The sequence below is a fragment of the Bombina bombina genome, chromosome 12 (assembly GCF_027579735.1).
Source record: "Bombina bombina isolate aBomBom1 chromosome 12, aBomBom1.pri, whole genome shotgun sequence".
Lineage (NCBI taxonomy): Eukaryota > Metazoa > Chordata > Amphibia > Anura > Bombinatoridae > Bombina > Bombina bombina.
The window spans coordinates 3728941-3755632 of NC_069510.1; the positions used below are offsets into that span (position 1 = coordinate 3728941).

Below are 26692 nucleotides of genomic sequence, written 5' to 3' on the forward strand. Positions count from 1 at the left end.
CGCCAGACTTTTCATCCGGGGGAGTGGGAACTTCACCCGGAGGTATTTGCTCAACTGATTCGTCGTTGGGGCAAACCGGATCTGGATCTCATGGCATCTCGCCAGAACGCCAAGCTTCCTTGTTACGGATCCAGGTCCAGGGACCCGGGAGCGGGGCTGGTAGATGCACTAGCAGCCCCTTGGGTTTTCAACATAGCTTATGTGTTTCCACCTTTTCCGTTGCTACCTCGACTGATTGCCAGGATCAAACAGGAGAGAGCATCGGTGATTCTGATAGCGCCTGCGTGGCCACGCAGGACCTGGTATGAAGACCTAGTGGACATGTCGTCCTGTCCACCATGGTCTCTACCCCTGAGGCAGGACCTTCTAATTCAGGGTCCTTCAACCATCCAAACCTAATTTCTCTGAGGCTGACTGCCTGGAAATTGAACGCTTGATTCTATCAAAGCGTGGGTTTTCGGATTCGGTTATTGATACATTAATACAGGCTCGGAAACCTGTTACCAGAAAAATTTACCATAAGATATGGCGTAAATATTTATATTGGTGTGAATCCAAGAGTTACTCATGGAGTAAGGTTAGGATTCCTAGGATATTGTCCTTTCTACAAGAGGGTTTAGAAAAGGGCTTATCCGCTAGTTCACTAAAGGGACAGATCTCTGCTCTGTCTATTCTTTTACACAAACGTCTGGCAGAGAATTCAGACGTCCAGGCCTTTTGTCAGGCTTTGACTAGAATTAAGCCGGTGTTTAAAACTGTTGCTCCTCCTTGGAGCTTAAACTTGGTTCTTAAAGTTCTTCAGGGTGTTCCGTTTGAACCCCTTCATTCCATTGATATTAAACTTTTATCTTGGAAAGTTCTGTTTTTGATGGCTATTTCCTCGGCTCGAAGAGTCTCTGAGTTATCTGCCTTACATTGTGATTCCCCTTATCTGATCTTTCATTCAGACAAGGTAGTCCTGCGTACTAAACCTGGGTTTTTACCTAAGGTTGTTTCTAACAGGAATATCAATCAAGAGATTGTTGTTCCATCATTATGTCCTAATCCTTCTTCAAAGAAGGAACGTCTTTTGCATAATCTAGACGTGGTCCGTGCCCTGAAGTTCTACTTACAGGCAACTAAAGATTTTCGGCAAACTTCTTCTCTGTTTGTCGTTTACTCTGGACAGAGGAGAGGTCAAAAGGCTTCGGCTACCTCTCTCTCTCTCTTTTTGGCTTCGTAGCATAATACGTTTAGCCTATGAGACTGCTGGACAGCAGCCTCCTGAACGAATTACAGCTCATTCCACTAGAGCTGTGGCTTCCACTTGGGCCTTTAAGAATGAGGCCTCTGTTGAAAAGATTTGCAAGGCTACAACTTGGTCTTCACTTCATACTTTTTCCAAATTTTACAAATTTGACACTTTTGCTTCTTCGGAGGCTGTTTTTGGGAGAAAGGTTCTACAGGCAGTGGTTCCTTCTGTTTAATGCTCCTGCCTTGTCCCTCCCATCATCCGTGTACTTTAGCTTTGCTATTGGTATCCCATAAGTAATGGATGACCCGTGGACTGAACACACTTAACAAGAGAAAACATAATTTATGCTTACCTGATAAATTTATTTCTCTTGTAGTGTGTTCAGTCCACGGCCCGCCCTGTCTTTTTTTGAGGCAGGTTCTAAATTTTAAATTATAACTCCAGTCACCACTGCACCCTATAGTTTCTCCTTTCTCGTCTTGTTTCGGTCGAATGACTGGATATGACATGTGAGGGGAGGAGCTATATAGCAGCTCTGCTTGGGTGATCCTCTTGCAACTTCCTGTTGGGAAGGAGAATATATCCCATAAGTAATGGATGACCCGTGGACTGAACACACTACAAGAGAAATAAATTGATCAGGTAAGCATAAATTATGTTTTTTCACCACTAGACGGTGTTAGTTCACGTGTTTCATATAGATAACACTGTGCTCATGCACGTGAAGTTATCTGGGAGCAGGCACTGGTTGGTTAAACTGCAAATCTGTCAAAAGAACTGAAATAAAGGGGCAGTTGCAGAGGCTTAGATACAAGATAATCACAGAGGTTAAAAGTATATTAATATAACAGTGATGATTATGCAAAACTGGGGAATGGGTAATAAAGGGATTATCTATCTTTTAAAACAATAACAATTCTGGTGTAGACTGTCCCTTTAATAGGAACTTACTGATAGCAGAAACAGACTTACAGATGAACATGCAGAGATGCTTCTGTTCCTTAATAAGAACTTACTGATAGCAGAAACAGACTTATAGCTGTACATGCAGAGATGCTTCTGTTCCTTAATGATAACTTACTGATAGCAGAAACAGACTTATAGCTGTACATGCAGAGATGCTTCTGTTCCTTAATGAGAACTTACTGATAGCAGAAACAGACTTATAGCTGAACATGTAGAGATGCTTCTGTTCCTTAATAAGAACTTACTGATAGCAGAAACAGACTTATAGCTGAACATGCAGAGATGCTTCTGTTCCTTAATAAGAACTTACTGATAGCTGAACATGCAGAGATGCTTCTGTTCCTTAATAAGAACTTACTGATAGCAGAAACAGACTTATAGCTGAACATACAGAGATGCTTCTGTTCCTTAATAAGAACTTACTGATAGCAGAAACAGACTTATAGCTGAACATGCAGAGATGCTTCTGTTCCTTAATAAGAACTTACTGATAGCTGAACATGGAGAGATGCTTCTGTTCCTTAATAAGAACTTACTAATAGCAGAAACAGACTTACAGCTGAACATGCAGAGATGCTTCTGTTCCTTAATAAGAACTTACTGATAGCTGAACATGGAGAGATGCTTCTGTTCCTTAATAAGAACTTACTAATAGCAGAAACAGACTTATAGCTGAACATGCAGAGATGCTTCTGTTCCTTAATAAGAACTTACTAATAGCAGAAACAGACTTATAGCTGAACATGCAGAGATGCTTCTGTTCCTTAATAAGAACTTACTGATAGCAGAAACAGACTTATAGCTGAACATGCAGAGATACTTCTGTTCCTTAATAAGAACTTACTGATAGCAGAAGCAGACTTATAGCTGAACATGCAGAGATGCTTCTGTTCCTTAATAAGAACTTACTGATAGCAAAAACAGACTTATAGCTGAACATGCAGAGATGCTTCTGTTCCTTAATAAGAACTTACTGCTAACAGAAACAGACTTATAGCTGAACATGCAGAGATGCTTCTGTTCCTTAATAAGAACTTACTGATAGCAGAAACAGACTTATAGCTGAACATGCAGAGAGGCTTCTGTTCCTTAATAAGAACTTACTGATAGCAGAAACAGACTTATAGCTGAACATGCAGAGATGCTTCTGTTCCTTAATAAGAACTTAAGAACTTACTGATAGCAGAAACAGACTTATAGCTGAACATACAGAGATGCTTCTGTTCCTTAATAAGAACTTACTGATAGCAGAAACAGACTTATAGCTGAACATGCAGAGATGCTTCTGTTCCTTAATAAGAACTTACTGATAGCAGAAAAATAGACTTATAGCTGAACATGCAGAGATGCTTCTGTTCCTTAATAAGAACTTACTGATAGCAGAAATCGACTTATAGCTGAACATGCAGCGATGCTTCTGTTCCTTAATAAGAACTTTAATGATAGCAGAAACAGACTTATAGCTGAACATGCAGAGATGATTCTGTTCCTTAATAAGAACTTACTGATTGCAGAAACAGACTTATAGCTGAACATACAGAGATGATTCTGTTCCTTAATGAGAACTTGCTGATAGCAGAAACAGACTTATAGCTGAACATGCAGAGATGCTTCTGTTCCTTAATGAGAACTTGCTGATAGCAGAAACAGACTTATAGCTGAACATGCAGAGATGATTCTGTTCCTTAATAAGAACTTACTGATAGCAGAAACATACTTATAGCTGAACATGCAGAGATGCTTCTGTTCCTTAATAAGAACTTACTGATAGCAGAAACAGACTTATAGCTGAACATGCAGAGATGCTTCTGTTCCTTAATAAGAACTTACTGATAGCAGAAACACTTATAGCTGAACATGCAGAGATGCTTCTGTTCCTTAATGATAACTTACTGATAGCAGAAACAGACTTATAGCTGTACATGCAGAGATGCTTCTGTTCCTTAATAAGAACTTACTGATAGCAGAAACAGACTTATAGCTGAACATGCAGAGATGCTTCTGTTCCTTAATAAGAACTTACTGATAGCAGAAATCGACTTATAGCTGAACATGCAGAGATGCTTCTGTTCCTTAATAAGAACTTGCCACTAACTTTTAAAAAAATATTCTTAATGCTAGATTACCTGTTATACTGCTGGTTCTCATCTTGCACAATTGTGCTCAGAACATACTGTACTCTGAGGAACTTCTTTAGCCAGGGCTGGACTGGGAATAAAAAGCAGCCCTGGAAAAATATGAAGACCAGCCCTATTTTCTGTTGAGTCAGTAGAATGTGAATGCCCCATAGTTCTTAAAGGGGATTACGGGGATACTCCTTCCCCAATTTGTTTTTCAGAATTAAATATTAATTTGTATTAAATACAAATGTCTGTTATATAGGCACCCTACAACCCAATTGCATCCAGTAATCACCCCTTTAAACTGTAGCTTTCCAGCCCCAACTAGTTATTGTTATTCATATATTTTATTGTAATATTTTTATTTATAAACATGTTCTGTGAACTTTATGACAAATAAAACTGTTTATTTCAAAATGTCTTTTGAGATAAGTTCATAATTATAAAGAAGTGATCTTAAATCATTAGTCTGTATTGTGCTTGGTAAACTGTCATATGACATAAAAAAAGTATCGGTAATTGGTATTGGTGAGTATTTGGGAAAAAAAACTGTAGTTGTATGGTATCGGTGCAACCTTAGCCAGTGGGGTTGTGGTCCTGACTGTCTGACCAACCTAACGTGCTTAGGAGCCGCAAAGCTTGCGGCTCTGCATGAATATGTCCCTTTAAAGGGTACTGAACACAAATGTTTTCTTTCGTGATTCAGATAGAGCATGACATTTTAAGCACCTTTCTAATTTACTCCTATTATCAAATTTTATTTATTCTCTTGGTATCTTTATTTGAAATGCAAGAATGTAAGTTTAGATGCCGGCCCATTTTTAGTGAACAACCTGGGTTGTCCTTGCTGATTGGTGGATAAATTCATCCACCAATAATAAAGTTCTGTCCAGAGTTCTGAACCAAGAATAAAAGCTTAGATGCCTTCTTTTTCAAATAAAGATAGCCAGAGAACGAAGACAATTTGATAATAGGAGTAAATTCGAAAGTTGCTTAAAATTGCTGCTCTATCTGAATCACGAAAGAAAAAATTTGGGTTCAGTGTCCCTTTAAGTGTAAGGGCCACTTCCCTGCACGCTTAAAACAAAACCAGAAGTGGGCACCACATTGCGTATCAAACACCTTGGTTTTGTGGTTTCATCACAGGGCTCTTGTTTTGTTTTTTAAGGGATCACGCGCTGTGTGTGACCATACCCATGGACCGTGTCTTTTTGTCTTATGTGCCCATTGCTGTGCTATTAGAAGAACTTATTATTTATCATTACACACATTTATAGATTTGTTTGTCTCAATAAGAGGGCCGCCTGTATACTTGTGTGTTTTATACAATGGCATGCGCACTGCTACTTGCTATAGGGAGGCACCAGTCGCTCCATCCATAATAGTGGGAAGTTAATTAAATAAGAAATCCTATGCGTTGATTTAATTCTGTCCTATAATGAAATAAATATTTCCCTGATTAAAGGGACATGAAATTCAATTTGTTTCCTTCATGATTCATGTAAATTTAAACATCTTTACAATTTACTTCTATTACTTAATTTGCTTCCTTCTCTTGTTATCCTTTGCTGAAAGGTTTATCTAGAAAAGCTCAGGAGCAGCAAATAACCTAGGTTTTAGCTGCTGATTGGTGGTTGCATATATATACCTATTGTCATTGGCTCACCCATGTGTTCTGTTAGAAACCAGTAGTGCATTGCTGCTCCTTCAACTAATGATACCAAGAGAATGAAGCACATTTGATAATAGAAGTAAACTGGAAAGTTGTTTACAATTGTCTGTTCTACCTAAATCATGAGAGAAAATGTTTGTTTCGTGTCCCTTTAATGATAAAAGTTCTCTCTCTCTTGTGCAGGGCAGAGCTCTTTCTCCACTGTGGACATTTTGCGGAAAAGGCTACATGAGAAGCTGCAAGAATCTCGTGGGCAGGTAAGGACCCGCTGTACATTTGTCACTTCTTCTCCCGTGTCACAAGTTGTTGTGTATGTGCCCTCTGGGGCTCTGTTATCGCCTGTTTGCACAGGTTAAGTAAGTGTTCATTGTGTGTGTATTGTATTTCTTGTCTGTGTGTGTTGTATTTCTTGTGTGTGTTGTATTTCTTGTGTGTTTGTGTGTTGTATTTCTTGTGTGTGTGTTGTATTTCTTGTGTGTGTGTTGTATTTCTTGTGTGTGTGTTGTATTTCTTGTGTGTGTGTTGTATTTCTTGTGTGTGTGTGTGTGTTGTATTTCTTGTGTGTGTGTGTGTGTTGTATTTCTTGTGTGTGTTGTATTTCTTGTAAACAAACCAGGATCAATAGTCCCCCAAAAGAGGTGCGCTTGTGTTTGGTGTAGTTGCAAAGTGATTCAGATAGGTCTCCGGCAGCACTCACGGTAAGATTATCCAAGACAAACTCCTGAAAATGATAAACAAAAAGTGAGAGGCGCCAAGTGATAGCGCAGTATTGTCTGGGTAACTAGGCACAATATACAGCCCTTCCCCCAAAAGACAGACTACTCACATACGATGCGGCAAAAGGTTGCCTAGACGAACAAGCCGGGACTATTAGGAGTCGCCCGACAGACACGCTGTGGCTGGTGACATCACAGGGGCTCGTCCAATAGCGGTGTAAGTCCGGTCAGAGTGTCAGCTCCTTTTGTGTTCCCCCGGATACAAGCTTATATATATAACAAGCCAAAGAGAAAGGCTCGATCGGATGGCGGACAGTCAAAGTAACCAATTTAACTAAGACTCTTGTGCCAGCATAGGTATAAAATTGAGCTTTAATAAAAACAAAGTTAAAACATCAACGCGTTTCTCGGCTGATCACCGTTTCATCAGGCTGTACAGACATGCTCAATACGTCACAATATATACCCTACGCTGGCCAATAGAAATGTGATCTAAATACACACCTCCTTTTAACATGTGAATATACTAAATAAACTGTTAGATAATAAATCGTGAGCACACCCACATATCAATATCATCATTGTATATAGATTCGTAATTTCAGTTACATTAATTGCCCTATCCACGCGATACACTGTAATATTCATTTGATATTAAAAATATATTCAGTTATAGAAAAATTGCAGAGCTGACTATTAAGGTAATATATCATATAGACCCTCATATTAGATGTAGTTACATGCATAGTCATATCATACTTACATAGAGCTCTACAATACTAACATCATATTCCATATAAAATCCAACAATTGATATGATATTTAGAATATAGACAATTTGCTACGTATTAAAACTGATCTTCAGACCTAATTCTTATTATTATAGTAGTGATGCATCATCCAAATAATATGTAAAAGATTTAGCGTTATAGATGAGGTGGATACCCACTGGAACACACTCCTCAATATCAATGAAACGCCGCCAGGTCTGTATTCAGATTAAGACCAGTGAGATGTAGTGTTTTCAGAGTGTGTATCCAGTAGGTCTCCCTCTGCCTCAATCTATACAACCTATTATATAGATGAGAGATAGGAATATACTCTATTGGACTGATAGTAAAACAATCAATGTTGCCACCGTGTGAGTTATTGCAGTGTCTTGATACACTATAGTTTTTAAAGTTCTTTTTCATGTTTCGCACATGTTCAGACCATCTGATGCTCAGTCTCCTACAGGTCCTACCTACATACTGTACTTCACAGTTACATGATAAAAAATAGACCACATAACGAGATGCACAGGATATGTGCCCAGTAATGGGAAATTGTTTCCCGGTTACATTTGATTTAAAAACCCTTTGTTTGTGTGTGATTTTGGAGCAAAGTTTACATCTTTTAATTCCACATCTAAAAGAACCTACTGGTAATGTTCTCGATCGTTTTTAGCTGTTGTGAATACTATGTTTAACAATTTTACTGGGGGCCAGCATTGTTTTAAGATTAGGTGCTTTTTTATAGACTATTCTAGCCTTTGCTCCCAACATATTACCCAAAACAGGATCCTTTTTGATGATACCCCAATGTTTCGTAATGATTAGTCTAATTAACTTATAATGGCAATTGTATTCAGTAATAAATAGAACAGATTTTTCTGTCGGTTTAGGCTCGACCGCCATAGTCTTCCGAGGTTGGAAGTAATCTTCCCTTATGTCTAATTTTGCTCTTTGGTAACCATTATCTATAATGTAATGAGGGTAATGTTTTTCATTAAAACGTTCTTTCAACACCAAGCTTTGGATTTCATAGTCTTCTATGGTACTGCAGTTTCTGCGGATTTGCTTAAATTGGCCATACGGCACATTACGTTTCCATAGAAAATAATGGTGGCTGTTAAAATCAAGGTAGCTATTACAATCAACTGTTTTAAAATGAGTTACACTAGTGACCTTGTTGGCCTCAAATTTTAATTCAAGATCCAAAAATACTATAGTGTCATGGTGTATAGAACTAGTGAAAGAGTGACTCCTATCATTATGATTTAGATGTTCCACAAAAGAGTAAGCAGAGGCTATATCACCTCTCCAAACAAATATATCATCAATGTACCGCCCATAGAATACCAGGTTCGCCCCATATGCATGATCATATACATATTGATGTTCAAAAGAACCCATGAACAAAGTCGCATAACTGGGGGCGAACCTGGTACCCATGGTGGTACCCTTGACTTGAAGAAATATGTGTCTTGAAACACAAAATAATTGTGCCTTAAAATAAAAGCAATAAGTTGTATAATAAAAGTAAATTTATGCTTACCTGATAAATTAATTTCTTCTATGGTACGACGAGTCCACGGATTCATCCTTTACTTGTGGGATATTATCCTCCTGCTAACAGGAAGTGGCAAAGAGCACCACAGAAGAGCTGTCTATATAGCTCCTCCCTTAGCTCCACCCCCCCAGTCATTCGACCGAAGGTACAGGAAGAAAAAGGAGAAACTACAAAGTGCAGAGGTGACTGAAGTTTAAAATCAAAAAATATAATCTGTCTTAAAATGACAGGGCGGACCGTGGACTTGTCGTACCATAGAAGAAATTAATTTATCAGGTAAGCATAAATTTACTTTTCTTCTATAAGGTACGACGAGTCCATGGATTCATCCTTTACTTGTGGGATACAATACCAAAGCTACAGGACACGGATGAACGGGAGGGACAAGACAGATGGTTAAATAGAAGGCACCACTGCTTGAAGTACTTTTCTCCCAAAAATAGCCTCTGAAGAAGCAAAAGTATCAAATTAGTAAAATTTGGAAAAGGTATGAAGCGAAGACCAAGTCGCACCCTTACAAATCTGTTCAACAGAAGCATCATTTTTAAAAGCCCATGTGGAAGCCACCGCTCTAGTAGAGTGAGCTGTAATCCTTTCAGGGGCTGCTGTCCAGTCTAGTATGCCAAACGGATGATGCTTTTCAGCCAAAAAGGAGAGGTAGCCGTAGCTTTTTGACCTCTACGTTTTCCAGAATAGACAACAAACAGAGAAGATGTTTGACGGAAATCTTTGGTCGCTTGCAAGTAAAACTTCAAAGCACGAACCACGTCCAAGTTGTGCAACAGACGCTCCTTCTTAGAGGAAGGATTAGGACACAGAGAAGGAACAACAATTTCCTGATTGATATTCCTATTAGAAACAACCTTAGGAAGGAATCCAGGTTTGGTACGCAAAACCACCTTATCAGCATGGAAAACAAGATAAGGCGAGTCGCATTGCAATGTATATAGTTCAGAAACTCTTCGAGCCAAAGAGATAGCAACTAAAAACAGAACTTTCCAAGATAGAAGCTTAATATCTATGGAATGCATAGGTTCAAACGGAACCCCTTGAAGAACTTTAAGAACTAAATTCAAACTCCATGGCGGAGCAACAGGTTTAAACACAGGCTTGATTCTAACTAAAGCCTGACAGAACGACTAAACGTCTGGAACATCTGCCAGATGCTTGTGCAGTAGAATTGATAAAGCAGATATCTGTCCCTTTAAGAAACTAGCTGATAGCCCCTTCTCCAATCCTTCTTGGAGAAAGGACAAAATCCTAGGAATCCTGATCTTACTCCATGAGTAGCCTTTAGATTCGCACCAATAAAGATATTTACGCCATATCTTATGATAAATTTTCCTGGTGACAGGCTTTCGAGCCTGAATCAAGTTATCTATGACCGACTCAGAGAAACCCTGCTTGGACAAGATCAAGCGTTCAATCTCCAAGCAGTCAGCCGCAGAGAAACTAGATTTGGATGCTGGAACGGACCTTGAATCGGAAGGTCCTGTCTCAGTGGCAGAGTCCATGGTGGAAGAGATGACATGTCCACCAGGTCTGCATACCAAGTCCTGCGTGGCCACGCAGGTGCTATCAAAATCACTGAAGCTCTCTCCTGTTTGATTCTGGCAATCAAACGAGGAAGGAGAGGAAATGGTGGAAACACAAAAGCCAGGTTGAACGACCAGGGTACTGCATCTATCAGTACTGCCTGAGGATCCCTTGACCTGGACCCGTAATGAGGAAGTTTGGCGTTCTGACGAGACGCCATCAGAAACAATTCTGGTGTGCCCCATTGCTGAATCAATTGTGCAAACACATCCGGATGAAGTTTCACACTCCCGGATGAAAAGTCTGACAACTTAAAAAATCCGCTTCCCAGTTCTCCACTCCTGGGATGTAGATTGCTGATAGATGGCAAGAGTGAGTCTCTGTCCATTGAATTATTTTGGTAACCTCTATCATCGCTAGAGAACTCTTTGTTTCACCCTGATGATTGATATATGCAACAGTCGTGATATTGTCTGACTGGAATCTTATGAATCTGGCCGAAGCCAGCTGAGGCCACGCCTAAAGCGCGTTGAATATCGCTCTCAGTTCTAGAATATTTATCGGGAGGAGAGCCTCCTCCTGATTCCACAAACCCTGTGCTTTCAGGGAATTCCAGACTGCACCCCAGCCCAATAGGCTGGCGTCCGTCGTCACTATGACCCACGCTGGCCTGCGGAAACACATTCCCTTGGACAGATGATCCTGTGATAACCACCAAAGAAGAGTCTCTGGTCTCTTGATACAGATTTATCTGAGGAGATAAATCTGCATAATCCCCATTCCACTGTTTGAGCATGCATAGTTGCAGTGGTCTGAGATGCAAGCGAGCAAACAGAACTATGTCTATTGCCGCTACCATTAAGCCGATTACCTCCATACACTGAGCCACTGATGGCCGAGGAATGGAATGAAGAGCTCGGCAGATGGATAAAATATTTTATTTCCTGACCTCCGTCAGAAAAATGTTCATGTCTACCGAATGTATCAGAGTTCCCAGGAATGGAACTCTTGTGAGAGGGATAAGTGAACTCTTTTTTTACTTTCACTTTCCACCCGTGAGATCTTGGAAAAGCCAACACGGTGTCCGTGTGAGACTTGGCTAGTTGGTAAGTCGACGCCTGAATTAAGAGATCGTCCAGATAAGGCGCCACAGCTATGCCCTGCAGCCTTAGAACCGCCAGAAGGGACCCTAGCACCTTTGTGAAAATTCTGGGAGCTGTGGCCAACCCGAAGGGAAGAGCCACAAACTGGTAATGCTTGTCCAGAAAGGCGAACCTGAGGAACTGGTGATGATCTTTGTGGATAGGTATGTGTAGATACGCATCCTTTAAGTCCACGGTGGTCATATATTGATCCTCCTGGATCATCGGCAAAATAGTCTGAATGGTCTCCATCTTGAAGGATGGGACTCTGAGGAATTTGTTTAGGATCTTGAAATCCAAAATTGGTCTGAAGGTTCCCTCTCTTTTGGGAACCGCAAACAGATTGGAGTAGAACCCCTGTTCTGTTTTCGCAACTGTGCAGATCACTCCCATGGTATATAGCAGTAAGCGTAAGAATACCTCTCTTTTTGTCTGGTTTACAGACAATTGAGAAAGATGGAATCTCCCCCTTGGAGGAGAATTTTTGAAATCTAGAAGATACCCCTGGGTTGCGATTTCTAAAGCCCAGGAGTCCTGAACGTCTCTTGCCCAAGCCTGAGCAAAGAGAGAAAGTCTGCCCCCTACTAGATCCGGTCCCGGATCAGGGGCTACCCCTTCATGCTGTCTTGGTGGCAGCAGCCGGCTTCTTGGCCTGTTTACCTTTGTTCCAATTCTGTGTAGGTCTCCAGACTGACTTGGATTGAGCAAAATTCCCCTCTTGCTTTGCAGCAGGGGAAGAGGTAGAGGGACCACCTTTAAAGTTTCGAAAGGAACGAAAATTATTTTGTTTGGTCCTCATCATATTCATCTTATCCTGAGGAAGGGCATGGCCCTTCCCTCCAGTGATGTCTGAAATTATCTCTTTCAGTTCAGGCCCGAATAGGGTCTTACCCTTGAAAGGGATGGCTAAAAGCTTAGCTTTCTCCAACATTGGTGTGTCCGGTCCACGGCGTCATCCATTACTTGTGGGAAATGTTCTCCCCCACAGGGAAAGGCAAGGAGAGCACACAGCAAGAGCTGTCCATATAGCTCCCCCTCTGGCTCTGCCCCCCAGTTATTCTCCTTGCCGCTCTGAACAAGTAGCATCTACCACGGGGATGGCGAGGAGTTTGTGGTGTTAGTTGTAGTTTTTTATTCTTCTATCAAGAGTTTGTTATTTTAAAATAGTGCTGGCTTGTACTATTTACTCTATAACAGAAATGTGATGAAGATTTCTGTTTAAGAGGGCTATGATTTTAGCACAAGTAACTAAAATCCATTACTGTTACCACGCAGGACTGTTGAAACAAGAGAACTTCAGTTGGGGGTAACAGTTTGCAGACTCATCTGCTTCAGGTATGACTAGTCTCCTTCTAACAACAAAGGCTAATGCTAGATGACAGTCATTTCTCCAACATAGGTGTGTCCGGTCCACGGCGTCATCCTTACTTGTGGGATATTCTCTTCCCCAACAGGAAATGGCAAAGAGCCCAGCAAAGCTGGTCACATGATCCCTCCTAGGCTCCGCCTACCCCAGTCATTCTCTTTGCCGTTGTACAGGCAACATCTCCACGGAGATGGCTTAGAGTTTTTTAGTGTTTAACTGTAGTTTTTATTATTCAATCAAGAGTTTGTTATTTTAAAATAGTGCTGGTATGTACTATTTACTCAGAAACAGAAAAGAGATGAAGATTTCTGTTTGTATGAGGAAAATGATTTTAGCACCGTAACTAAAATCCATGGCTGTTCCACACAGGACTGTTGAGAGCAATTAACTTCAGTTGGGGGAACAGTGTGCAGTCTCTTGCTGCTTGAGGTATGACACATTCTAACAAGACGATGTAATGCTGGAAGCTGTCATTTTTCCCTCTGGGATCCGGTAAGCCATGTTTATTACGATTGTAAATAAGGGCTTCAAAAAGGGCTTATTAAGACTGTAGACTTTTTTGGGCTAAATCGATTCAGTATTAACACATATTTAGCCTTTGAGGAATCATTTTATCTGGGTATTTTGATATAATAATATCGGCAGGCACTGTTTTAGACACCTTATTCTTTAGGGGCTTTCCCAAAGCATAAGCAGAGCCTCATTTTCGCGCCGGTGTTGCGCACTTGTTTTTGAGAGGCATGGCATGCAGTCGCATGTGAGAGGAGCTTTGATACTTAGAAAAGACTTTCTGAAGGCGTCATTTGGTATCGTATTCCCCTTTGGGGCTTGGTTGGGTCTCAGCAAAGCAGATACCAGGGACTGTAAAGGGGTTAAAGTGTCTAAAACGGCTCCGGTTCCGTTATTTTAAGGGTTAAAGCTTCCAAATTTGGTGTGCAATACTTTTAAGGCTTTAAGACACTGTGGTGAAAATTTGGTGAATTTTGAACAATTCCTTCATGTTTTTTCGCATTTGCAGTAATAAAGTGTGTTCAGTTTAAAATTTAAAGTGACAGTAACGGTTTTATTTTTAAAACGTTTTTTGTACTTGTTATCAAGTTTATGCCTGTTTAACATGTCTGAACTACCAGATAGACTGTGTTCTGAATGTGGGGAAGCCAGAATTCCTATTCATTTAAATAAATGTGATTTATGTGACAATGACAATGATGCCCAAGATGATTCCTCAAGTGAGGGGAGTAAGCATGGTACTGCATCATTCCCTCCTTCGTCTACACGAGTCTTGCCCACTCAGGAGGCCCCTAGTACATCTAGCGCGCCAATACTGCCTTACTATGCAACAATTAACGGCTGTAATGGATAATTCTGTCAAAAACATTTTAGCCAAAATGAACACTTATCAGCGTAAGCGCGACTGCTCTGTTTTAGATACTGAAGAGCATGACGACGCTGATATTAATATTTCTGAAGGGCCCCTAACTCAGTCTGATGGGGCCAGGGAGGTTTTGTCTGAGGGAGAAATTACTGATTCAGGGAACATTTCTCAACAAGCTGAACCTGATGTGATTGCATTTAAATTTAAGTTGGAACATCTCCGCATTCTGCTTAAGGAGGTATTATCCACTCTGGATGATTGTGACAAGTTGGTCATCCCAGAGAAACTATGTAAAATGGACAAGTTCCTAGAGGTGCCGGGGCTCCCAGAAGCTTTTCCTATACCCAAGCGGGTGGCGGACATTGTTAATAAAGAATGGGAAAGGCCCGGTATTCCTTTCGTCCCTCCCCCCATATTTAAAAAATTGTTTCCTATGGTCGACCCCAGAAAGGACTTATGGCAGACAGTCCCCAAGGTCGAGGGAGCGGTTTCCTACTTTAAACAAACGCACCACTATACCCATAGAGGATAGTTGTGCTTTCAAAGATCCTATGGATAAAAAATTAGAAGGTTTGCTTAAAAAGATGTTTGTTCAGCAGGGTTACCTTCTACAACCAATTTCATGCATTGTCCCTGTCACTACAGCCGCATGTTTCTGGTTGATGAACTGATAAAGGCGCTCGATAGTGATTCTCCTCCTTATGAGGAGATTATGGACAGAATCAACGCTCTCAAATTGGCTAATTCTTTCACCCTAGACGCCACTTTGCAATTGGCTAGGTTAGCGGCTAAGAATTCTGGGTTTGCTATTGTGGCGCGCAGAGCGCTTTGGTTGAAATCTTGGTCGGCTGACGCGTCTTCCAAGAACAAGCTACTAAACATTCCTTTCAAGGGGAAAACGCTGTTTGGCCCTGACTTGAAAGAGATTATCTCGGATATCACTGGGGGTAAGGGCCACGCCCTTCCTCAGGATCGGCCTTTCAAGGCGAAAACTAGACCCAATTTTCGTCCCTTTCGTAAAAACGGACCAGCCCAAAGTGCTACGTCCTCTAAGCAAGAGGGTAATACTTCTCAAGCCAAGCCAGCTTGGAGACCAATGCAAGGCTGGAACAAGGGAAAGCAGGCCAAGAAGCCTGCCACTGCTACCAAGACAGCATGAAATATTGGCCCCCGATCCGGGACCGGATCTGGTGGGGGGCAGACTCTCTCTCTTCGCTCAGGCTTGGGCAAGAGATGTTCTGGATCCTTGGGCGCTAGAAATAGTCTCCCAGGGTTATCTTCTGGAATTCAAGGGACTTCCCCCAAGGGGGAGGTTCCACAGGTCTCAGTTGTCTTCAGACCACATAAAAAGACAGGCGTTCTTACATTGTGTAGAAGACCTGTTAAAAATGGGAGTGATTCATCCCTGTTCCACTAAGAGAACAAGGGATGGGGTTCTACTCCAATCTGTTCATAGTTCCCAAAAAAGAGGGAACGTTCAGACCAATCTTAGATCTCAAGATCTTAAACAAGTTTCTCAAGGTTCCATCTTTCAAGATGGAAACCATTCGAACTATTCTTCCTTCCATCCAGGAGGGTCAATTCATGACCACGGTGGATTTAAAGGATGCGTATCTACATATTCCTATCCACAAGGAACATCATCGGTTCCTAAGGTTTGCATTCCTGGACAAACATTACCAGTTCGTGGCGCTTCCTTTCGGATTAGCCACTGCTCCAAGGATTTTCACAAAGGTACTAGGCTCCCTTCTAGCGGTGCTAAGACCAAGGGGCATTGCAGTAGTACCTTACCTGGACGACATTCTGATTCAAGCGTCGTCCCTTCCTCAAGCAAAGGCTCACACGGACATTGTCCTGGCCTTTCTCAGATCTCACGGCTGGAAAGTGAACGTGGAAAAGAGTTCTCTATCTCCGTCAACAAGGGTTCCCTTCTTGGGAACAATTATAGACTCTTTAGAAATGAGGATCTTTCTAACAGAGGCCAGAAAAACAAAACTTCTAGACTCTTGTCGGATACTTCATTCCGTTCCTCTTCCTTCCATAGCTCAGTGCATGGAAGTGATCGGGTTGATGGTAGCGGCGATGGACATAGTTCCTTTTGCGCGCATTCATCTAAGACCATTACAACTGTGCATGCTCAGTCAGTGGAATGGGGACTATACAGACTTGTCTCCGAAGATACAAGTAAATCAGAGGACCAGAGACTCACTCCGTTGGTGGCTGTCCCTGGACAATCTGTCTCAAGGGATGACGTTCCGCAGACCAGAGTGGGTCATTGTCACGACCGACGCCAGTCTGATGGGCTGGGGCGCGGTCTGGGGATCCCTGAAAGCTCAGGGTCTTTGGTCTCGGGAAGAATCTCTTCTACCGATAAATATTCTGGAACTGAGAGCGATATTCAATGCTCTCAAGGCCTGGCCTCGGCTAGCGAGGACCAAGTTCATACGGTTTCAATCAGACAACATGACAACTGTTGCGTACATCAACCATCAGGGGGGAACAAGGAGTTCCCTAGCGATGGAAGAAGTGACCAAAATCATTCTATGGGCGGAGTCTCACTCCTGCCACCTGTCTGCTATCCACATCCCAGGAGTGGAAAATTGGGAAGCGGATTTTCTGAGTCGTCAGACATTGCATCCGGGGGAGTGGGAACTCCATCCGGAAATCTTTGCCCAAGTCACTCACCTGTGGGGCATTCCAGACATGGATCTGATGGCCTCTCGTCAGAACTTCAAAGTTCCTTGCTACGGGGCCAGATCCAGGGATCCCAAGGCGGCTCTAGTGGATGCACTAGTAGCACCTTGGACCTTCAAACTAGCTTATGTGTTCCCGCCATTTCCTCTCATCCCCAGGCTGGTAGCCAGGATCAATCAGGAGAGGGCGTCGGTGATCTTGATAGCTCCTGCGTGGCCACGCAGGACTTGGTATGCAGATCTGGTGAATATGTCATCGGCTCCACCTTGGAAGCTACCTTTGAGACGAGACCTTCTTGTTCAGGGTCCGTTCGAACATCCGAATCTGGTTTCACTCCAGCTGACTGCTTGGAGATTGAACGCTTGATTTTATCGAAGCGAGGATTCTCAGATTCTGTTATCGATACTCTTGTTCAGGCCAGAAAACCTGTAACTAGAAAGATTTACCACAAAATTTGGAAAAAATATATCTGTTGGTGTGAATCTAAAGGATTCCCTTGGGACAAGGTTAAGATTCCTAGGATTCTATCCTTCCTTCAAGAAGGATTGGAAAAAGGATTATCTGCTAGTTCCCTGAAGGGACAGATTTCTGCCTTGTCGGTATTACTTCACAAAAAGCTGGCAGCTGTGCCAGATGTTCAAGCCTTTGTTCAGGCTCTGGTTAGAATCAAGCCTGTTTACAAACCTTTGACTCCTCCTTGGAGTCTCAATTTAGTTCTTTCAGTTCTTCAGGGGGTTCCGTTTGAACCCTTACATTCCGTTGATATTAAGTTATTATCTTGGAAAGTTTTGTTTTTAGTTGCGATTTCTTCTGCTAGAAGAGTCTCAGAATTATCTGCTCTGCAGTGTTCTCCTCCTTATCTGGTGTTCCATGCAGATAAGGTGGTTTTACGTACTAAACCTGGTTTTCTTCCAAAAGTTGTTTCTAACAAAAACATTAACCAGGAGATTATCGTACCTTCTCTGTGTCCAAAACCAGTTTCAAAGAAGGAACGTTTGTTGCACAATTTGGATGTTGTTCGCGCTCTAAAATTCTATTTAGATGCTACAAAGGATTTTAGACAAACATCTTCCTTGTTTGTTGTTTATTCAGGTAAAAGGAGAGGTCAAAAAGCAACTTCTACCTCTCTCTCTTTTTGGATTAAAAGCATCATCAGATTGGCTTACGAGACTGCCGGACGGCAGCCTCCCGAAAGAATCACAGCTCATTCCACTAGGGCTGTGGCTTCCACATGGGCCTTCAAGAACGAGGCTTCTGTTGATCAGATATGTAGGGCAGCGACTTGGTCTTCACTGCACACTTTTACCAAATTTTACAAGTTTGATACTTTTGCTTCTTCTGAGGCTATTTTTGGGAGAAAGGTTTTGCAAGCCGTGGTGCCTTCCATTTAGGTGACCTGATTTGCTCCCTCCCTTCATCCGTGTCCTAAAGCTTTGGTATTGGTTCCCACAAGTAAGGATGACGCCGTGGACCGGACACACCTATGTTGGAGAAAACAGAATTTATGTTTACCTGATAAATTTCTTTCTCCAACGGTGTGTCCGGTCCACGGCCCGCCCTGGTTTTTTTAATCAGGTCTGATAATTTATTTTCTTTAACTACAGTCACCACGGTACCATATGGTTTCTCCTATGCAAATATTCCTCCTTAACGTCGGTCGAATGACTGGGGTAGGCGGAGCCTAGGAGGGATCATGTGACCAGCTTTGCTGGGCTCTTTGCCATTTCCTGTTGGGGAAGAGAATATCCCACAAGTAAGGATGACGCCGTGGACCGGACACACCGTTGGAGAAAGAAATTTATCAGGTAAACATAAATTCTGTTTTTTCCCCTCAGGGGAAACGGTAAGCCATTTTTCTTTCACCTCAGCAAAAAAGATAACAGGCTTCCCCTTTTTGTTTTTTATGCTGGTAGACACTGTTAGGGGCTAAATCGATTGGTTTTTATTACAATATGAATTTGAAATATTTTATAAGCTCACATACACTTGGGAACGTTTTTTATTGATCTGGCTTGTTTTAGACACCTAAATCTAGTCAGGAAGGCCCCTTCACTCTAGTGTGCTGAGGGAGGAAGCCTCATTTTGGCACTTCAGCTGCGCAGTTGAATTTCAAGGCAGTGCATGCAGATTCATGTGAGAGGGTCCTGTGGTTCAGAAAGTGACTCCAAAAGGTTTTTTTCTGTGAATGGTGACCCCTAAGGAAGGTAAAAAGCTGCAGCATGGCTGTAGCTGGGATTGTGGTGTGTAAAAACGGTTAAATCCAACAATTAGCTCCGGTTTGCTTGTTTTAAGAGCTATATTTGCTGTGCAATACTTTCTAAGCATTAAGACACTGGGGTCCAAATTTCAGAAAAATCGGATATTGCCTTCATAGTTTTTTGAACATTCAGAAATAAATGTGTCATTTTATTATTTAAAGAGACAGTAACGTTTTTGTTTAAAATCGTTTTTATTGCATTGTTTGCCTGCCTAAATCTGTTTAACATGTCTGTTCCATCAGATAACCTATGTTCTGTGTGTATAGAGACAAATGTGGTTCCCCCTTCGAGTGTTTGTGATAATTGCTACATAGCGTCCAAACAAAATTAGGACAGCTCTGTTATTTTTCATAATGTTGCCCAAGATGATTTATCTAATGAAGGTTGTGGGGATAGCTCTACATCCTCTCCTTCTGTGTCTACACCAGCTTTGCTCGCGCAGGCGACACCTAGCGCGCCAGTGCTTATTTCTATGCAACAATTATCAGCAGTAGTGGATAATTCTATAGCAAATCTTTTATTCAAACTGCCAGCTTTTCAGAGAAAGCGTGATTGTTCAGTTTTAAATACAGATAAAAAGGATGAACAATCAGACGCTGACGATGCCTTATCTATTTTACCCTCACATCAATCGGAATTGGCTGTGAGGGAAGTGCTGTCTGAGGGTGAAATTTCAGACTCAGGAAAATTTTCTCAACAGGCAGAACCTGATCTAGTGGCATTTAAGTTTAAGCTAGAACATCTCCGTGCTTTGCTTAAGGAGGTATTAGCTACTCTGGATGACTGTGATTCCATGGTAGTACCAGAGAAGTTGTGCAAATTGGACAAATTTTTAGAGGTCCCAGTGCACGACGACGCTTTTCCAATACCTAAGAGGGTAGCGAACATAGTGGAAAAGGAGTGGGAGAAGCCAGGTGTACCCTTTGCCCCACCTCCTATATTTAAGAAAATGTTTCCCATAGTAGACCCTAGAAGGGACGCATGCCAAACGGTCCCGAAGGTTGAGGGAGCTGTTTCAACACTAGCGAAGCGCACAACTATTCCTATAGAGGACAGCTGCGCTTTCAAAGATCCTATGGATAAAAAATTGGAAGGATTGCTTAAAAAGATTTTTGTTCAGCAAGGGTTCATCCTTTAACCAGCTACGTGTGTTATTACTGTCACTTCAGCGGCGTCCTTTTGGTTCGAAGAACTAGAAAGGTCGCTCCAGAAAGAGACTTCCTATGAAGAAGTCATGGACAGAATTCACGCATTAAAGTTAGCTAATTCCTTTATATTGGATGCCGCCTTTCAAATAACGAAATTGGCGGCGAAAAACTCAGGTTTTGCTATAGTAGCGCGGAGGGCGCTTTTGCTAAAATCCTGGTCGGCGGATGTGTCGTCCAAGACTAAGTTACTGAATATTCCTTTCAAGGGTAAGACCCTTTTTGGGCTGGAATTGAAGGAAATTATTTCAGACATCACTGGGGGTAAGGGCCATGCCCTCCCACAGGATAGGCCTTTTAAGGCTAAGAACAAGTATAATTTTCGTTCCTTTCGCAATTTCAGGAACGGACCGGCTAATAACTCCACTGCCGCTAGACAAGAAGGTAACGCGGCCCAGCCCAAACCCGCTTGGAAGCCCATGCAAGGCTGGAACAAGGGTAAACAAACCAAGAAACCTGCTGCTGCTACCAAGACAGCATGAAGGGGTAGCCCCCGATCCGGGACCGGATCTGGTAGGGGGCAGACTATCTCTCTTCGCTCAGGCTTGGGCAAGAGATGTTCTGGATCCCTGGGCACTAGAGATAGTTTCCAAGGGATACCTGTTAGAATTCAAGGGACTTCCTCCAAAGGGAAGGTTCCACCTGTCTCGCTTATCTTCAGACCAGATAAAGAAACAGGCATTCTTACATTGTGTAAGAGACCTATCAAAGATGGGAGTGATAAACCCAGTCCCCTCCGGGGAACAAGGTCTAGGGTTTTACTCAAACCTGTTTGTGGTTCCCAAAAAAGAGGGAACTTTCAGGCCAATTCTGGATTTAAAGATATTAAACAAGTTCCTCAGAGTTCCATCCTTCAAGATGGAAACCATTCGGACAATCTTACCAACAATCCAGCAGGGTCAATTTTTGACTACCGTGGATCTAAAGGATGCGTATCTGCATATCCCAATCCACAAATCTCATCATCAGTTCCTGAGGTTCGCCTTTCTGGACAAACATTACCAGTTTGTGGCTCTTCCATTCGGTTTAGCCACCGCTCCCAAAATTTTCACAAAGGTGCTAGGGTCCCTTCTAGCTGTCCTAAGACCAAGGGGCATCACTGTAGCACCTTATCTAGACGACATCCTAATCCAAGCGTCGTCTCTTTCCAAAGCGAGGGCTCATACAGACATTGTGTTGGCTTTTCTCAGATCTCACGGGTGGAAAGTGAACATAGAAAAAAGTTCACTGTCACCGTTCACAAGGGTTCCTTTTCTGGGAACAATAATAGATTCTGTGGAAATGAAGATCTTTCTCACAGACGTCAGAAAGACAAAGCTTCTAAAAGCTTGTCGAGTTCTTCACTCTATTCCTCAACCCTCCATAGCTCAATGCATGGAAGTAATAGGACTAATGGTCAAAGCAATGGATGTGGTTCCTTTTGCTCGAATTCATCTAAGACCATTACAACTGTGCATGCTCAATCAGTGGAATGGGGACTATACAGACTTGTCTCCCCAAATTCAAGTAGACCAGGTAACCAGGGACTCACTTCTCTGGTGGTTGACCCAGGATCACCTGTCTCAGGTAATGAGTTTCCGCAGACCGGAGTGGGTCATCGTCATGACAGACGCCAGCCTCTTGGGGTGGGGCGCGGTCTGGGACTCTCTGAAAGCTCAGGGCCTATGGTCGCGGGAAGAGTCGCTTCTCCCGATAAACATTTTGGAACTAAGAGCTATATTCAATGCGCTCCTGGCTTGGCCTCAGCTAGAAGCCAGGTTCATAAGATTTCAGTCGGACAACATAACGACTGTTGCGTACATCAATCATCAGGGGGGAACAAAGAGTTCCCTAGCGATGAAGGAAGTAACCAAGATAATCCAATGGGCAGAGAATCACTCCTGCCATCTATCTGCTATTCACATCCCAGGAGTAGACAACTGGGAGGCGGACTATTTGAGTCGTCAGACTTTCCATCCGGGGGAGTGGGAACTCCATCCGGAGGTCTTTGCTCAGTTAACCCAATTATGGGGCATTCCAGACATGGATCTAATGGCGTCCCGTCAGAACTTCAAGATTCCTTGCTACGGGTCCAGATCCAGGGATCCCAAGGCGACTCTAGTGGATGCATTAGTGGCGCCTTGGTCGTTCAACCTAGCATATGTGTTTCCACCGTTTCCTCTCCTCCCCAGGCTCATAGCCAGGATCAAACAGGAGAAGGCCTCGGTGATTCTGATAGCTCCTGCGTGGCCACGCAGGACTTGGTATGCAGACCTGGTGAATATGTCATCGGCTCCACCATGGAAGCTACCTTTGAGACAGGACCTTCTAGTACAAGGTCCATTCGAACATCCCAATCTAGTTTCTCTACAGCTGACTGCTTGGAAATTGAACGCTTGATTTTATCCAAGCGTGGGTTTTCAAATTCTGTGATTGATACTCTGGTCCAAGCCAGAAAACCTGTGACTGGAAAGATTTACCATAAAATATGGAAAAAATATATCTGTTGGTGTGAATCCAAAGGATTCTCCTGGAGTAAGATTAAAATTTCAAAGATTCTCTCCTTTCTCCAAGAAGGTTTGGATAAAGGATTGTCAGCTAGTTCTCTAAAAGGACAGATTTCTGCATTATCCGTCTTGTTGCACAAACGACTGGCAGCTTTGCCAGATGTACAAGCTTTTGTTCAGGCTTTGGTTAGAATCAAGCCTGTTTACAGACCCATGACTCCTCCTTGGAGTCTAAATTTAGTTCTTTCAGTTCTTCAAGGGGTTCCGTTTGAACCTTTACATTCCATAGATATTAAGTTACTATCTTGGAAAGTTCTGTTTTTGGTTGCTATTTCTTCTGCTAGAAGAGTTTCTGAATTATCTGCTTTGCAGTGTGATCCACCCTATCTGGTGTTCCATTCAGATAAGGTTGTTTTGCGTACTAAGCCTGGTTTTCTTCCAAAAGTTGTTTCCAACAAGAACATCAACCAGGAAATAGTTGTTCCTTCTTTGTGCCCGAATCCAGTTTCAAAGAAGGAACGTTTGTTACACAATTTAGATGTTGTTCGTGCTTTAAAGTTCTATTTAGAAGCAACAAAAGATTTTAGACAAACCTCATCCTTGTTTGTCGTTTACTCTGGTAAGAGGAGAGGTCAAAAAGCTACTGCTACCTCTCTCTCTTTCTGGCTGAAAAGCATTATCCGCTTGGCTTATGAGACTGCCGGACGGCAGCCTCCTGACCGTATCACAGCTCACTCTACTAGGGCTGTGGCTTCCACATGGGCCTACAAGAACGAGGCTTCTGTTGACCAGATATGTAAGGCAGCGACTTGGTCTTCTCTGCACACTTTTGCCAAATTCTACAAATTTGATACTTTCGCTTCTTCGGAGGCTATTTTTGGGAGACAGGTTTTGCAAGCCGTGGTGCCTTCCGTTTAGGTAACCCGGTTTGCTCCCTCCCTTCATCCGTGTCCTAAAGCTTTGGTATTGGTTCCCACAAGTAATGGATGACGCCGTGGACCGGACACACCAATGTTGGAGAAAACAGAATTTATGCTTACCTGATAAATTACTTTCTCCAACGGTGTGTCCGGTCCACGGCCCGCCCTGTTTTTTTTTTAATCAGGTTGAAAAAAATTTCTTTATACACTACAGTCACCACGGCACCCTATAGTTTCTCCTTTTTCTCCTAACCGTCGGTCGAATGACTGGGGGGTGGAGACAGAGGGTGAGCTATATGGACAGCTCTTGCTGTGTGCTCTCCTTGCCTTTCCCTGTGGGGGAGAACATTTCCCACAAGTAATGGATGACGCCGTGGACCGGACACACCGTTGGAGAAAGTAATTTATCAGGTAAGCATAAATTCTGTTTTTGATGACACATCAGCAGACCAGGACTTAAGCCATAACGCTCTAGGTGCTAAAATGGCAAAACCTGAATTCTTTGCCGCTAATTTAGCCAGTTGAAAAGCAGCATCTGTAATGAAAAAAATAGCTAGCTTGAGAGCCCTAATTCTATCCAGAATATCATCTAATGGGGTCTCAACCTGAAGAGCCTCCTCCAGAGCCTCGAACCAAAATGCCGCTGCAGTAGTTACAGGAACAATGCACGCTATAGGTTGGAGAAGAAAACCCTGATGAACAAATATTTTCTTTAGGAGACCCTCTAATTAATTTTTTATCCATAGGATCTTTGAAAGCACAACTGTCCTCAATAGGTATAGTTTTACGCTTAGCCAGGGTAGAAATAGCTCCCTCCACCTTAGGGACCGTCTGCCACGAGTCCCGCATGGTGTCTGATATGGGAAACATTTTCTTAAAAGTAGGAGGGGGAGCGAACGGAATACCTGGTCTATCCCACTCCTTAGTAACAATGTCCGAAATCCTCTTATGGACCGGAAAAACATCAGTGTAGGCAGGAACCTCTAGAAATCTGTCCATTTTACACAATTTCTCTGGTACTACAATAGGGTCACAATCATCCAGAGTCGCTAAAACCTCCCTGAGCAATAAGCGGAAAAAGCCGTCATATCTGAGTCTGTCTGAGGGAACATATTTCCTGAATCAGAAATCTCTCCCTCAGCCAGCAAATCCCTCACCCCCAACTCAGAACATTGTGAGGGTACATCGGATATGGCTAATAAAGTGTCAGAGGGCTCAGCATTTGTTCTCACACCAGACCTACTGCGCTTCCCCTGCAACCCAGGCAGCTTAGATAATACCTCTGTGAGGGTATTATTCATAACTACGGCCATATCTTGCAGGGTGAAAGAATTAGACGCACTAGAAGTACTTTACGTCGCTTATGCGGGCGTTAATGGTTGTGACACTTGGGGAGAATTAGATGGCATAACCTGATTCCCTTCTGCCTGAGAATCATCCTGCGACATACTTTAGTAGCTAAAATATGTTCTTTGCAACTTATTGACCTTTCAGTGCATGAGGGACACATTCTAAGTGGAGGTTCCACAATGGCTTCTAAACATATTGAACATTGACTTTCTTCAATGTCAGACATGTTGAACAGGCTAGTAATGACTACAAACAAGCATGAAAACACTTTATTTAGTGAAAAAAATAACCATCTTAAAAAACGGTACTGTGCCTTTAAGAGAAAAAAAGCATGCACGTTCTGCAAAACTGCTTTAAAATGCACCAAATTTTTCAAATTTTTGCAAGCAGACACAATATATGTAGTCAAGATTGCCCCACAAGGAAATTTAACATTTAACCCTTTAATGTGCAAACCGGATTGAAATTGTGCCCAAATCCGGAAAAAAACACCCCCAGCACCTTGCCACAGCCCTGCTGTGGCCCTTCCTGCCCTCAGGGATAGTAAATATGGGGTTAAAGCTTTGATTTGGCCCAGAACATCCACCAGGGCCCTCAAGAGTTAGAGCTTGCTGAGAGAAATAACTGCGCATCTGAGGCTCGAAAATAGGCCCCGCCCATCTCACTCGATGTCTCTACATCTTCAAAGAACCGCACCAGAGCGATTTTAAACTAGCCATGTGGGTTCTGAGACCCAAAAAATAAGCCAAGTGTACCCTCAATAAAGTTGCCCAAACGTTATTGCCCACAAAACGTTAAAAGCACTCCCAGTTCATAAAACGTTTGCCCACAAACATTCACAACTCAGCGTCAACCATTTTTTGTAAATAGCCCCTTATGCAAGCTTAGTAATGCTCTTCTTATTAGCTCTTAGGATTACTGCTTACCCTCATGAGGATACTGTCAGCCTTTCTGAAATACCACAGTCTCTCCAGAAAAAAATGACTGAACATACCTCACTGCTGTATAGCATGAAAACGTTCCTCACACTGAAGTTTCTTGTACTCCTCAGCCTCTGTGGGAACAGCACTGTATCTTAGTTACAAATGCTGAGATCATCATCCTCCAGTCAGAAGTGTTCATCCATCTGCTGCCTGAGAGTAAATAGTACACACCGGTACCAATTAAAATAAAAAAACTCTTGCTTGAAGAAATTAAAAACTACTATTTTATCACCTCTTTCACTTTACCGTTCCTAGTACTTAGAGTAGGCTAAGAGATTGACTGGGGGGTGGAGCTAAGGGAGGAGCTATATAGACAGATCTGCTGTGGTCCTCTTTGC

At 42.5% G+C, this 26692-nt stretch overlaps 1 protein-coding gene across 1 annotated transcript in view; it reads left to right on the forward strand.

The window, feature by feature from the left end:
* The window catches only part of SURF6 (surfeit 6), a 79895-nt gene that overhangs the window by 23992 nt on the left and 29211 nt on the right, over positions 1–26692 (forward strand). Inside the window, exon 3 of the mRNA XM_053695757.1 lies at positions 6176–6249. Within this exon, the coding sequence (XP_053551732.1) occupies positions 6176–6249 (74 nt within the window). The remainder of the gene's footprint in view (positions 1–6175; positions 6250–26692) is intronic.